We start from the raw sequence: 12,516 nt of genomic DNA, 5'->3' as shown, positions 1-12,516 counted from the left end.
TTTATCTTTCTCGGAGCTCCAGTCGCTACCTTACTGGGCTTAAAAGTTATTGGGCCAAGAATTAGACGAGAAACTAGAATTTTAATTTGGAATAATTATGGTAGATAATCTATATTATATAGTTAATGTATATTTTTTATGACTTTTGGCAAGTTATATTGTCTAGTCATTATATAGTATTCTATGATTTTTGGCTATGTTTTTATGTAAATAAAACATGGTTATATTTGTTGTAAACTAATTAGTTTATTGTATATATTTGAAATTGTCTCAGTTAATTTTATGAATTTTGAATTTCATAAGGATGACTTATAATGAATTTCATAAGAATAACGTTGAATAGAGTGTATTAGTTATGCTGAGATTAGTAGTATACAAATCTAATGCATGCTTCATACCAAACGATCACTATATATTCTTAATGTTAAACTCATATCTACTATTTGTCCATATATTACTTAACCTTATAGACAATATATATTAGATTGTCACTTGACTTTGTAATCACTTATAAGATTTAAATCCTTAATCAAACGTTTTCTGATGAGATTTCTAGTTTGCTCAAAGTGATAATTAGACCTTTGTTAAAAGGCGGTAAAAATTATGTCAAATGGACAATTAAGAAATTGGATATTTTTGTACAACAAGAGCTAGCATTTGGTAACCTGAACATAACAAGACATACGAAATCATCAATAAGGTTTATCTATAAACAGTAGTACTAGTTTATGATATTCTTGATGACTGATTTGTTCTGTTTGATCATCATCTCAGTATCTTCAAGTTTGAATTTTGCCAATCTTGATACTTCTTCAACAACATCAACAACCCCTTCGATCCTCGTGGCAATTTCCATCACTAATGAAGCAAATGTTGCAGTTGGTATGATTTCAACCAGAGGTATAACATTAGTACTACTTGTTCTTATAACTGGCTTTTCTTGATCATCCTTTACATTCTTTGGCTGAATAATAAGTAATCCTGTAAGCTGTTCCATCAGAGTTTCCAGTTCTTGAATCGCGCTATTCTTTTCTTGTATTAACATATCCATCCTGGAGGATTTTCTCATTGTTTTCATGTTTAATGCTAACTCTTTCAGTATCTCACTTGTACTTGAACTTACTTGTTGGCAAGCGTTAGTAAGCTGATTCTTTAACAACTCAGAAGCCTATAACACAATCAAGATTTTCGCCTTTTAATTAGCTAGATGAACGATAACTATCGTAGAGTTTAAATGAAATTTTAGTATAATTTAGATGACCTGATCTTTTTGATTGATGCAGCTAGTTAGCGCCTCAATGCAACAGGCACAACTGCGCATTGACGCGCTGATCTTAAGATATTTTCCCCAAGGATGTTGAAAGTTGAAAAGTCCGTGAGCAGGCTCCCATCTAGCAAAGTTAGCCTAGCAAATAATTCCATGTTATATCAGTTAAATTTGAAGTTGATTTGAGTTGATTTGGATCAATTTTGAAGCAAAAAACGAGTCACTGCCACAAATCCTGATGGATCGCCAGGATTTCAACCAAAATCTGGCGATCCTTCAGGATATAATGGACTAATCACCATAACTTGTTGTTAAGACAAGTCTTGGCCAATATCAGATAAATATTCCTGGCAATTCCGAGTGCCTTGCTTAGAAATCCTGATGAATCACACCATTAAGTCATTATGGCAACTGCCAGGAGTGTGCTTCCAGTTTCTGCCATGGAAGGCTATGTTACCGAGACTTCTCTTAACAGTGTCAAATTTTAAATGATGGCATCGAAAGATCTAATTTGTGCAAATCAACCATTCATGGAAAGCCATTTTAGGATCGCTATTTAAAGAATAAACGGAATTTATAAAATAGATATCAGTAAAAGATACTAGTAAATAGTTGTTTTTTCTCTGTAAGTTCTCAAGTTGTATATACTATGTTGCTCAGACTCTTCAAAGTTGTTGCATACATGTCAGATCCTTAAAAACGTACAACTTTTGAAGGATCTGACACGCACCCAACGGTATTTTGAAGAGTCCGAGCAACATAGCTTATTTTGATGTTGACAATAACTTACCATTGTTTCTTCTGAGGCCTTTGAATTCAACACACACTTGAAAGCTATCATTTTCTTAGTATTGATTGTTGTGTCTTCACTGTCACTAAAATATTCAGATACACAGCCTAAAAGGACAATTGAGGATCAACTTTAAAAACAATATGTAATGAAATTTTAGTACTTATATCCAAAGTTAATTTAGGCAAAAAAATACTTACAATCTAAGGACTCTGCTAGCTTTTCCAAGTTACTAATGACAAGTTTATGGAGCTCTTCACCAGCCCATATGGGAAATATGAGAATGCTTGTAATAACACACAAAGAAACTCCGATGATGATCGTTGATACTCTCTCGTGAGCCATGTTCAACAAATTTGCAACACGATATCCGGATATTGAGACCAAAGTGAAAGTCAGGATGAATATCATAGTGCCATAATCAAACCGCGCTTTCACTGCAGGAATGAACCTTGTGAAGGTTGCTGCTGAGGCTAAATCGAGTGATGAAATAAAAAAAAATTAGAACAGATAATCCAAATCCCATATGTACAAAGATCACTCACCTAATATGAAAATTATCTCTATGTTGCTCGGACTCTTCAAAAATGTGTATGTGCGCATGTAAGACCCTCCCCAAGTAGGGCACTTTTGGAGGATCTGACACAGCTGTTGTAGTATTTTTGGAGAGTCTAAACAACATATAGTCATATCCCTTATGCAAAAAAGTAATCTTTATTTACAAACATCACTCACCTAATATGAAAATAGAAGCTCCCATAATTATAGGCTCAAACGTTTTGCCTGATTGATTAGCAATCCAATGCATCCCTATTGCAAGAAATCCAGCACAAAAAGTACCAGTAGCTCTGTTTAAGCATTTGTAAAGTGTTGCACCTGAAATTTTCTTGATACTCTTAGCCTACAAAATGTGTAAAAGAGTATGATTTTTTTAAGAGTAATTACTTACCCACAGTGTACTCAAAAACCACAACAACAGTCATAACCGCCCACATTGCAGTTCCTCCAACACCATTATACAAAGGTCTCATATAATAAAACAGCGATACAACGCTTAGAGCTATTCCGACTTTAAGACAGTGGATCACCTTTCTTGGCTCATTCTTTCCTATGTTCCATGATTTCTCCAAGAACTTCTGGACTATCAAGATCAAATTTTTCAAGAATTGTTCGAATGATAGGTACATTCTTGTGACAAGGCTTGATTCTGGTGCCAAATTTTCGGACGAACCATCAGCCATCTTGATCCTCCACTCTGCACTGTTGATGGCATCCATGTTAATGCAATATAGAAACAAACAAGTGTACATGTACAAATTATTGTGAATGTTACTTCTTTATATAAAGATGTAAAACTTTGGTCACATAATTAATTTAAAGATTTTCAAATAATATTTGAGTAGGTAATGACTCAGTTGCAGCTTTCATAAAGCTGTAAGTCTATTCCAAGATATCAGGTCTAAAGAAAACAAGTACCATTTACAGTTTGGCTGATAAGTGGTCTAAATAAAAAAATAATTTCATAAAAACTAAATGTCATCAGTTTGGGTTTTATCAAAATAGCTGGTGGTCACTAACTAATCCTTACTTTAAAGTATGGTTTAGGTCATCTCATTGTCTAATTATAGTAATCCTTTCTAATTAGTGCTTCTCTCATCAGAATCCTCTTCTATCAGTTTTTTTTTTTACATTTAACTTATCTAGCAAGGTCATTTTATTTATGCTTTTAAAGTTTATAGTCTATTTCTGCTATCTTGGTTTAAGTATTTTTGTGGTGGAAACAGTCTCTCTATCTCTCCACAAGTTAGGGCTAAGATCTGCCTACATCCTACTCTTTCCAGACCCACCTACTGAGATTATATTGTGTATGTTATTGTTGTTCCACAAACTGAGAGGAATAGAAGATTTATTGACATTATAGCAACTTACAGGGTGGACTAGCAATCAATAGAAGAGCCACGATTTTCATTTAGTGGTTCAAAATATGAAGAAGTAAACACACAAAAAAGTCGAAGGGGATTCAACATTTACTATATAAATAATTTTAACCATATATAAATAATATCCGCCGACTAGTGTTCAGATGAAATTCCTGGGCCTTTGCTAGCGATCAATGAAATGAGTAAAATTATAGGAGACCAGAGTTCAGACCTCAGCGAAGACAAAATATTAGGTAAGTTTTATGCAAAGAGTTATCCGATGCTTGTGCGGTAGTAAATACTTAGTGAAATAGTTGAGGTGCGTATAAATTGACCCAACACCACGGTTGCCTAAGAATATATTTACTCCAATAGAATATTCTATAGTGAATCAAAAACCCTTTCGGTATTGGGGGTTCTATCAAAGTTGGGACAAAATTAGGCCACAAATGACTTATGTATGTTAGTTAATACTTAACTTATTATGGCTTTTATAATTCAGGTTTCAATTGGTTTTTTCTGCTTTTTAACTTTGAAATGGAACATCACTTATCTCCACTATTAATGAACTTATTTGAGAAAAAAAATATCAATAATTTGATTGCCATTTATTCCATTCTACACATTATCAAAGTGCCAAAAACCTATATATATATAGTTCCATACTTTTGTCTTTCTTCAAGTAAGTTTCAGCAATATTACACATGTCCTTTACCAGCATCAGTATTAAAATAGCTGTTAGAGGATTCATGTGTCACCATTTCATTAGTGGAACATAACCATGAACTATTTGAGAGCCAGTGGCGCACAGTTCAAAACTATGTAGATAATAAGTCCATCCCTCTATGCTTACCAGGCTTTTGTTTGTGGTAGAGTTTGTACTCGTGACGTGCACCTAACCAGAAATCACAAGCTACACTCTTATCATTAGACCAAAGCCTGGAAGGCATAACCATGAACTATCAAGTCTCAAATTTGTTTTCTTTCACTGTGTGCAGACCTAAAGTAAATGAAAAAAACTGACTTCTCTGTACCAAGTTAAAGCTTTTATGAGTTGAGTCTCACAGCCACATATATAAACAAAAAAAGTATTTTCAGGCGCTTCTTTTAGACAAGGTGATTCGATTAGTTTAACACATTATAGACTGCAATGAAATGAAACTAGCAGTTTTTGAAGAACCGAGAAGGTAAACAAAGATCCTGATGGATGTTCAGCAAGGTGATGCTTGTCTTTATATGTCAAGCAAAGACTAATGTAATAACATTTCTCAGTAATTCATGTTTCATAGTTAGTTACAGAAGAAACAACAGAAATTGGAAAAGTAAAATCAGAAAGTAACCTTTAATTACCTAGCTAGTCAGTCAACTACATCATATAAACAAACTCTGCCAAGAGAGAGAGAAATCCTTTCGAGTGTTCTAAGGGGTAAAAAAGGAGCAATCTTGAAAAGGAAAAAACTCTTTGAGACACCTTCCTCTCAATATACTCCTTCGCGTGTTCTATGTCACCACAAACAAATCCCTGAAGTTGTTTGCAAAAACGCCTATGCACCCGAACAAGTTTACTTCACTAGACATTCAAAACGAAATCAGAAAATGGCACATTTCCTTGTCTGGAAGTGTCAGCTAGCCAGTTGTCTTTCTAAAAAGAATAGTAACTGCAATGTTTGCTATCTTACACATCGGATTGTTTCAGGTAAGCTGCCAGATATTGGCACAGCAGAGTGTGGGCAATCGTTTACTAGAGTATTCCTTCCACCGGATATATTCTGAAGCTGATTATTCAGACCGACTTCACTTGCACTCGTCAAGTGTAAAAGCTGAACAAGAGATGAAAAAATCTCATGTCTAGTTACTAGCCTGTTACCCTGCAGGAAAAAATGGAATTTTAAATTGATGAAAACAGCTCAAAAGGAGAAGTGAAGTGGTTTTATTTATTGATGCCATTTTCCAGTTAAGTGTTTACCTCAGCCTCAACAACAAAGTGTGCCCACATCTTTGTCTCGCGAGACTCCATCACTCCCTTCAGTATGTTCAAGCCAAAGCCTCGGATTATATCTACCATCTCCAGAAAGAAGCCTTGTTCATTGCAGAGTATCTGAGCAAAAGAGTACACATAGTACAAGGTTAATGATATGTTAGCTAAAGATTCTATCAACGCTCGGCTAAATGAAAAGGTTTAAAGGTAACAAAAAAGCCATTCTTACTTCTATAAGCATTTGACCAGGTGTACTAAGGTCCTCAACTATCAGCGGACAAACCATTGTTTGATCACCAATTTCACATGCCCATGTAACTCCATTGCCATTAGACTTGGAGTTTAACCGAGTTTTTGAATCCTGCTAGTTGATAAACATGTTAATTCGTACTGTTAAGTGAGAAGCATGTGTGTATTTGTTAACGGCTCAAAGATATCAAATCAATCAAAGTGATTCATTATTACCTTCAAACTTTCAGCCTTTTTGAGTCCTTCAGCATGTTTAGTGACACCTTGCAAGAAAAGCAAGTGCTTTACAGTTCTGTGTAATAAGCGATCAATGCTCATCTGCCATAGAACAACTGAAATATGAGTTCTTCGTAGAAACATTAAGAGCAGAAGCATCTTAATGTTATTTCTTTCTGTTAGCATTGATCAAAAGGCATAATACACAATCAGACACTCAAACTTGGCCTCAACTGACAACTAAACACTCCAATTCGTCTCCATTGTGTCTGGTGCACACCCGATGGTGACGTGGCACATAAATTTTGGAGGTGTCTAGATGATCATTTTGTAAGTTGGAGTTTTTAACTGACATAATGAAACGAGTTGAGGAGTCTAGATGTGCCTACTCAAAGTTGGAGTGCTTATTTGTCAGCTGAGGTCAAGCTTAAGTGTATGCTATGTATTATACCTAAGAAAAAAACATAGAGAGTTGGAGACAATACCTTCTCCCCATTAGGGATGAGCCCTCGCAACTCTGAAAAACGTTCATAGATCAGCTGCCGATCTTTAGGAATAGGCCGAGTCCCTGGTTTAGCCTTCTTCTTGGTAGGCTTTGAGGATTTTTCATTGCCTTTGCAGTCATTGATGCTGCATCTGTCTCCAATTAATGTACTTGCATCCAATTTTGTGATGACCTCACTCTTGGCTTCGAGGTTGCTTGTCCTATCTAGACCACATTCAGGTTGCACCAACTTTGTGTTCTTATCAAAGCTAGAAAAAACTAGAGGCTTTGGAATATAATTGCACCCTGAAGAACCTCCAATTCTTCTTCTCTTATTTGTTTCTGGCAACTGTCCATCGGAAACAGATCCAGCAAATGAACAAGAGCCGCTCAACGTGCCATCCAGAAACTGGTCTAGTCCCAGTTTGGAGAATAACCTGTTAGCTGGCCTAGATCTGAGTTCACTAGCATTACTATAGGTCCATCCAGAGTTGGAAGTGCTTCCAACAGGGTTCGAAACATCACCCCAGTTACATGGTTTTGTAGAATCATGCTTTACACCAACTAAGTTAGTCATTTTCTCAAAGGGAGACATGTTTGAACAGTTTACATTTTCAACAGTTTCAAAGGCATTGGTGATGGAACTTTGAATTGAAACAGAAACATCACTGTCTGCATTAAACCTAATCTGCTCATTTATACCAGCAGAGGCTGAAATGATTCCTGTCTTATCTAATATGTTGTCATTGATAGTGTTAACTGCTCCATCAATTCTCTGGTTGACGGGACATTGAACTATATATTCACTTAGAGGGCCAGTAGTATCCTCATTTGCAAATACTCCAAATCCACCTGAGGAACCAAATGTTGTGCTCTCATGAAAGCTTTGAGTTGCACCTGTGCCATATTCAAATTGGTTTGTCCCCGTGGAAAGGACATTATTGAAATCTTGTATGCTCATATCTGATGGGAGATCTTCCCAGGTTGACGTTAAACAGGAATCCTGGAAGCCGGTAAAGAAACCAGCAGATGGGAACATTTCTTGCTGTAGTTGAGAATCAAATTGGCTGCTGCAATAATTGAACTGATTCACATTCTGAAGCTGGTTTTCACTCAAAAATGAAGTAGCTACATCCGAATTCATAATCTGTCTTTCCGCATTGCATGTTACCGATTGAATGAGATCTTCTAGAAAACAAGATTCCTTCATTAAACTTTCATTGTTTGCAGTTGGCAAAACAGTGGAATTCACAAAATGCAGATTCTCGCAGATTGATGAAGTCGGTGATACTCCTATCCCCTGGAAAAGTGTTCTTGCTTGATCCACAAAACACGTGCTCTCTTGAAGCTGCAGAAAACATAAATAAATAAGTAGACATATAAAATTGTTTGTGCAAGGACTTGAAGCAATCAAAGTCTGATGATGTGATCTCAGGGTCTGATCAGTCAAGGAACACTCGAGATGCTATGCCAACATCTTGAGCATTCAGTTACTTTAGATATACAGCAGCACGCGCATGAACATGATAAGGAACCATTCAACTTAAGAAAATATAAGTTGAAGTTTCAAAATTTGATTAAACCAGCATAGATTGGTGAGCCTACGATAGTAGTGAATGCCTGCAACAATATATTGCGATTTTCTTATTCGTTTTCCCTTCACAATGACTAATAAATCAGTTCAAGAATTTCTCCAACGCGTCTCACATAGAAAAGAGGGGTTTAATATGAAGAGGTTAATCGTTTATGCTTGGGTTATGGAATATAGACATTACTGCTAACCTTATTAGTAGAACCAAATTGCAGAACACCCAGTGGTTCGACAGATATTACAGCAATTGTCTGCAAAATAACAAGAAAATCATTTGTTACAGAGTGAAACCAACATTAGCAGGTGGTGGAATTGAAAAATGCAAACTAAGAACTACAAAAAAGTACCTTGATCCCAGTTGAAAATTGTTGTTCAAACTCGTTATCATCCTACAAAATGAAGTTACAATTGCCAGGTTTAAAATTATTAAAACCTCTTATTAGGTCAGAACTTTGCCAAATAAAAAGTTCCAACAAGTCTGTTGTGGAAAGCAAGGATACAAATTATTACCAGGAATAAGTTGGAATTATTAGATGATCCTATAGGGATCTGCCTTTCATGATAAGCAGCTGAAAACATCCATTTGTGTTTCTTAGTAAATGCTGCTTGGCCAATTATCCTGTAAAAAATCATATCATCAGCATAATTATGAAAACTTGTTACAAATTAAAATGATTTAAACCATTGAAATACATCACAGTTGAACACCTCCCTCCGTTTCAATATGTTTGTTTGTCTCACTTTTCTAAAAAGTAGTAAGACACAAGATTCAAAGTCTTTTTACTTTTTAAGACTCCGTGTCAAATCATCAAAACCAGACAAACAAATTAAAACGGAGAAAGTACTACATATAAAATGGATTTTTCAGCATACCCTCCACCAAGAATATGGACTTGCAGATGCATTTCATCAATCACAGATCCCATTTGTTCCTCATAGTATGCATCTTGCAATGTTAATAATCTGTCATGCAGAAGATTTGTTAAAACTTTTCCAAATGAAAGTTTTTTTTTCATCAAATAGAAATAGAAAGATCAAAATACACCATTTATGTGACAAAAGCAAACTCTTTTTTGCCTTCAAGATTTTTAAGTTCCACTTTGGCCATAAATTTTGAAGTAGAAACCTAAAAATTGAATATTTGAGTTTTTAAAGATACATTTTTTTAAATTTGAAGTTGTATTTTAGCATATTTTTTACTTAAAAATATTGAATTTTGTAAGTGAAAGTTCCAAAAATGCCAAAACTAATTTTAAACCATTTTTTGAGAACTTGAAATATATTTCACTACTAAATAGATTTTTAAAGATAAATTTTTAAAAATGATTCCCAAAATATATGGCTAAACGTTAGCTGAATAATATCATATTGTAGTATTTGTAAAACATATGAATCCAAAACCATAGAGAAGTGCAAGAGTTGTAAATCATAAACATGGCATGAGAAAAAATACAAGTTTCACTAAAAATAAAAATAAACAAATACTCCTTTGAAAGAAAAGTACTTTACTTCAAGTCCTTTGGAGGTAAAAAGTGAGGAAAAAGTAAAAGAGGAGAAAAATGGTGAGAAGGACAGAAAGAGAGGGGGAAAAAAACTTACAAAGAATTAGTCTGATCAAATCCCCAGAAAACTCCATAAGACCATCCATGGCTTCTACAAAGTCTCTTGAGTGTCTCTTTTGCCATAGAATCACACATTTTACTTCTTCAGACCTAAAAGAATGCAATTTTGCAGCAAAACCAAATCTTGGGTTTTTTTTTTTCAATGTTTAAACAGCAAAAACTTCATTCAATAACACAAAAGCAGCAATCTTGGAGCCTTGTGCTTCCAAAAAACAACCAAGAATGCAACTTTGCAGCAAAAGCAAATCTTGGGTGTTTCTTTTTCACTGTTTAAACAGCAAAAACTTCATTCACTAGCAAAAAAGCAGCAATCTTGGAGCCAAAAAAGTAGTAACACTCCCAAAAAAAACAAAAAAAAAGCAGTTTTGAGCTTGGGAAGATTTTTGCTGGGACTAATGAGATAGAAGATACTTGGGGTCTTGTTATATATTGTTTAAATATAATCAAAAATAGAGATTGGAGAGAAGAAGGTGGGGTGGGGTGGGGTGGGCGGGGGGATGGGGGCAAAGAGGGGACTACTCTTGACTCTTGTCTATGCAAAAGAGTAAATATAAAGACCAAATTAGAAACTATTTGGACATATTAAGGAACATAGTTTCCTTTTTATTGCTAAGCATTTACTATGTTTTGTTTTTTTTTGTCTTTTCTAAAAGATTTTTGTTTATTTTTTAATCAATGAGCCTATTCCAAAAAAATTAGCTCACCGGAAAGGATTGCGTTAGTCTATATAAGACAAATCATCAATTCATTTTTAACCGATCTGAAATTTAACCCACTCTAATCACCACCACCCCTCACGTCCAAGCTCAATTATAGAGTGTGGACCAAGAGCTCAAACAAGAACGAATTTGGCTCTGATACCAGAATAAAGCGCTTGTTATTTGTGTTTAACTCAACCCCAAAAGTTAGCTTATTAGAAGAGGATTGCACAAGTTCATATAGACAGATCATCGATTCATTCTCCAATTAATATGAGACTTTAATTCACTCTAATAAAAAATATCTCTAAAATTTTAAATGGGGAAATAATATTTCAAGCCAAATACAATTTCAGCCAAATTTGTGATGGAAAGTAGAGATTATGCTTTTGTAATGCTATTTGGTGATTAATGAAAAGTTTAGTTACCTTGAAGGAAAAAGGCTTATCTATACATGAAAATAGAGTTGAAATTTTGTAAGTGAAAACTTGAAACAAATATTCCTAAACCTTGTTTTGTCAAATATTTAAATTATATATTTTAAATTTTAAATTGAAATCATTGATCAATTTGATAAATAAATACTTATGATGTCTTCTTTTTGTTGTGGAGATAACTTGTGCAAGTAAATTTAAAATTTATCCACACTCAATATTTACGCTATAATAATAAATGCATGACATGTGTGTGCTAATAAATTATTAGTATTATCACAATTAATTAATTTATCTTCTCACCCTATTAAATCACTTAATCATACTGCACATATCTAACGATAGATTAATTAACCAAATATTGTTACAATAATATTTATGGGAAATTTTACAAGAAATGGAAAAATAAATCTAAGTGGTGAAGAGGGGTCTTTTTTTTCTCCTATAAGTTGATCAATATGCTAGTTTGAGAGTTGAGCTAAATATCAGCTAATTAAAATGGTGCAAATGCATAAATGTATTTAATGGTAGATTTTTTTTGTTAAGTATAAATCATAAATTGCATTAATATGATTATCTTCTGCAACCCAAATAAAATCATCTTGGTAATGTAGCATAATTGTCAAACATAATTAAGGGCATTGATTTCTTGAGTCTAGAGAAAATAATGTTGAATTTAATTAGAATTTAAGTTATATAATTGTTTACATATTCTTTTATACTATGAGTAAATATTAACCTTTAGTTGTCATTTTCATCGAATTATCAATAGATGCTGGTCAAAAAATTTACTTATACCTAATAAATAATACGATTGTGCAAATATTAAAACTTAATTAAAAGTCTTTTAATTAAAGTCCCTTTAATGTTATCATACGAATGCATCTGTTTTCATTAGACATTAATTTATCGGAAATTTATAAGCCATATTGATCAATTCTGGCTTAGAATAAGGAAAAAACTTATTTGAACAACATGCACATTATCCAAAACTATGTTAATTTTATAAATAAATAATTATGTGTTAAGATGAAGAGCTTAAACTAATACTCCAATGAATATTTTATCAAATCAATTCTAAAAGCTAGTTTGTTAGAAGAATTGCACCAAAATACATAAAGATAAGAGACCAATAACTAACTCATACTCATTCGATGTGGGACTCAACACTCCGATTACGTTTAGGACTGAACATTTAGAGCGTGAATAATTTAATATAAGGTCTCATATATCGATAAACCATAAATTGAGGTGGACCTAACTTTGAT

The 12,516-nt window shown here is 33.9% G+C and overlaps 2 protein-coding genes across 2 annotated transcripts; both read right to left on the bottom strand.

Annotated features, from left to right (window-relative positions):
- Positions 1 to 670: 670 nt before the first annotated feature.
- Positions 671 to 3,334, bottom strand: LOC129888615 (aluminum-activated malate transporter 10-like). Its single transcript, XM_055963564.1, has 6 exons — positions 3,007 to 3,334; positions 2,793 to 2,933; positions 2,258 to 2,530; positions 2,058 to 2,164; positions 1,262 to 1,405; positions 671 to 1,168 (listed from the first exon to the last, which is right to left on the bottom strand). The coding sequence occupies exons 1-6, from the start codon at positions 3,332 to 3,334 to the stop codon at positions 722 to 724; spliced, it is 1,440 nt and encodes a 479-aa protein (XP_055819539.1). The 3' UTR covers positions 671 to 721.
- Positions 3,335 to 5,207: 1,873 nt separating this feature from the next.
- On the bottom strand, positions 5,208 to 10,531 carry LOC129890220 (transcription factor bHLH157). Its single transcript, XM_055965785.1, has 10 exons — positions 10,094 to 10,531; positions 9,368 to 9,457; positions 9,005 to 9,113; positions 8,842 to 8,883; positions 8,686 to 8,745; positions 6,905 to 8,251; positions 6,420 to 6,521; positions 6,184 to 6,315; positions 5,943 to 6,074; positions 5,208 to 5,844 (listed from the first exon to the last, which is right to left on the bottom strand). Exons 1-10 carry the CDS (start codon positions 10,189 to 10,191, stop codon positions 5,647 to 5,649), a joined length of 2,310 nt encoding a protein of 769 aa, XP_055821760.1. The 5' UTR covers positions 10,192 to 10,531; the 3' UTR covers positions 5,208 to 5,646.
- Between the last annotated feature and the right edge of the window lie 1,985 nt (positions 10,532 to 12,516).

This window comes from Solanum dulcamara, chromosome 5 (genome assembly GCF_947179165.1).
Source record: "Solanum dulcamara chromosome 5, daSolDulc1.2, whole genome shotgun sequence".
Taxonomy (NCBI): Eukaryota; Viridiplantae; Streptophyta; class Magnoliopsida; order Solanales; family Solanaceae; genus Solanum; species Solanum dulcamara.
Note: the sequence above shows the minus strand (reverse complement) of the source record. Positions and strands in the feature narration are given on the sequence as shown.

What these genes read in the sequence shown, in the direction of transcription:
- LOC129888615 (XM_055963564.1), bottom strand. Translation starts at nt 3,334, where the DNA reads ATGGATGCCATCAACAGTGCAGAGTGGAGGATCAAGATGGCTGATGGT. An exon ending in GGTTTTTGAGTACACTGTGG is followed by an intron (nt 2,934 to 3,006) that starts GTAAGTAATTAC and finishes AGAAAATTTCAG; the next exon opens with GTGCAACACTTTACAAATGC. An exon ending in GCATCAATCAAAAAGATCAG is followed by an intron (nt 1,169 to 1,261) that starts GTCATCTAAATT and finishes ATTGTGTTATAG; the next exon opens with GCTTCTGAGTTGTTAAAGAA.
- LOC129890220 (XM_055965785.1), bottom strand. Translation starts at nt 10,191, where the DNA reads ATGTGTGATTCTATGGCAAAAGAGACACTCAAGAGACTTTGTAGAAGC. An exon ending in AATTTTCAACTGGGATCAAG is followed by an intron (nt 8,746 to 8,841) that starts GTACTTTTTTGT and finishes GTTATTTTGCAG; the next exon opens with ACAATTGCTGTAATATCTGT. An exon ending in TCATCCCTAATGGGGAGAAG is followed by an intron (nt 6,522 to 6,904) that starts GTATTGTCTCCA and finishes GTTCTATGGCAG; the next exon opens with ATGAGCATTGATCGCTTATT.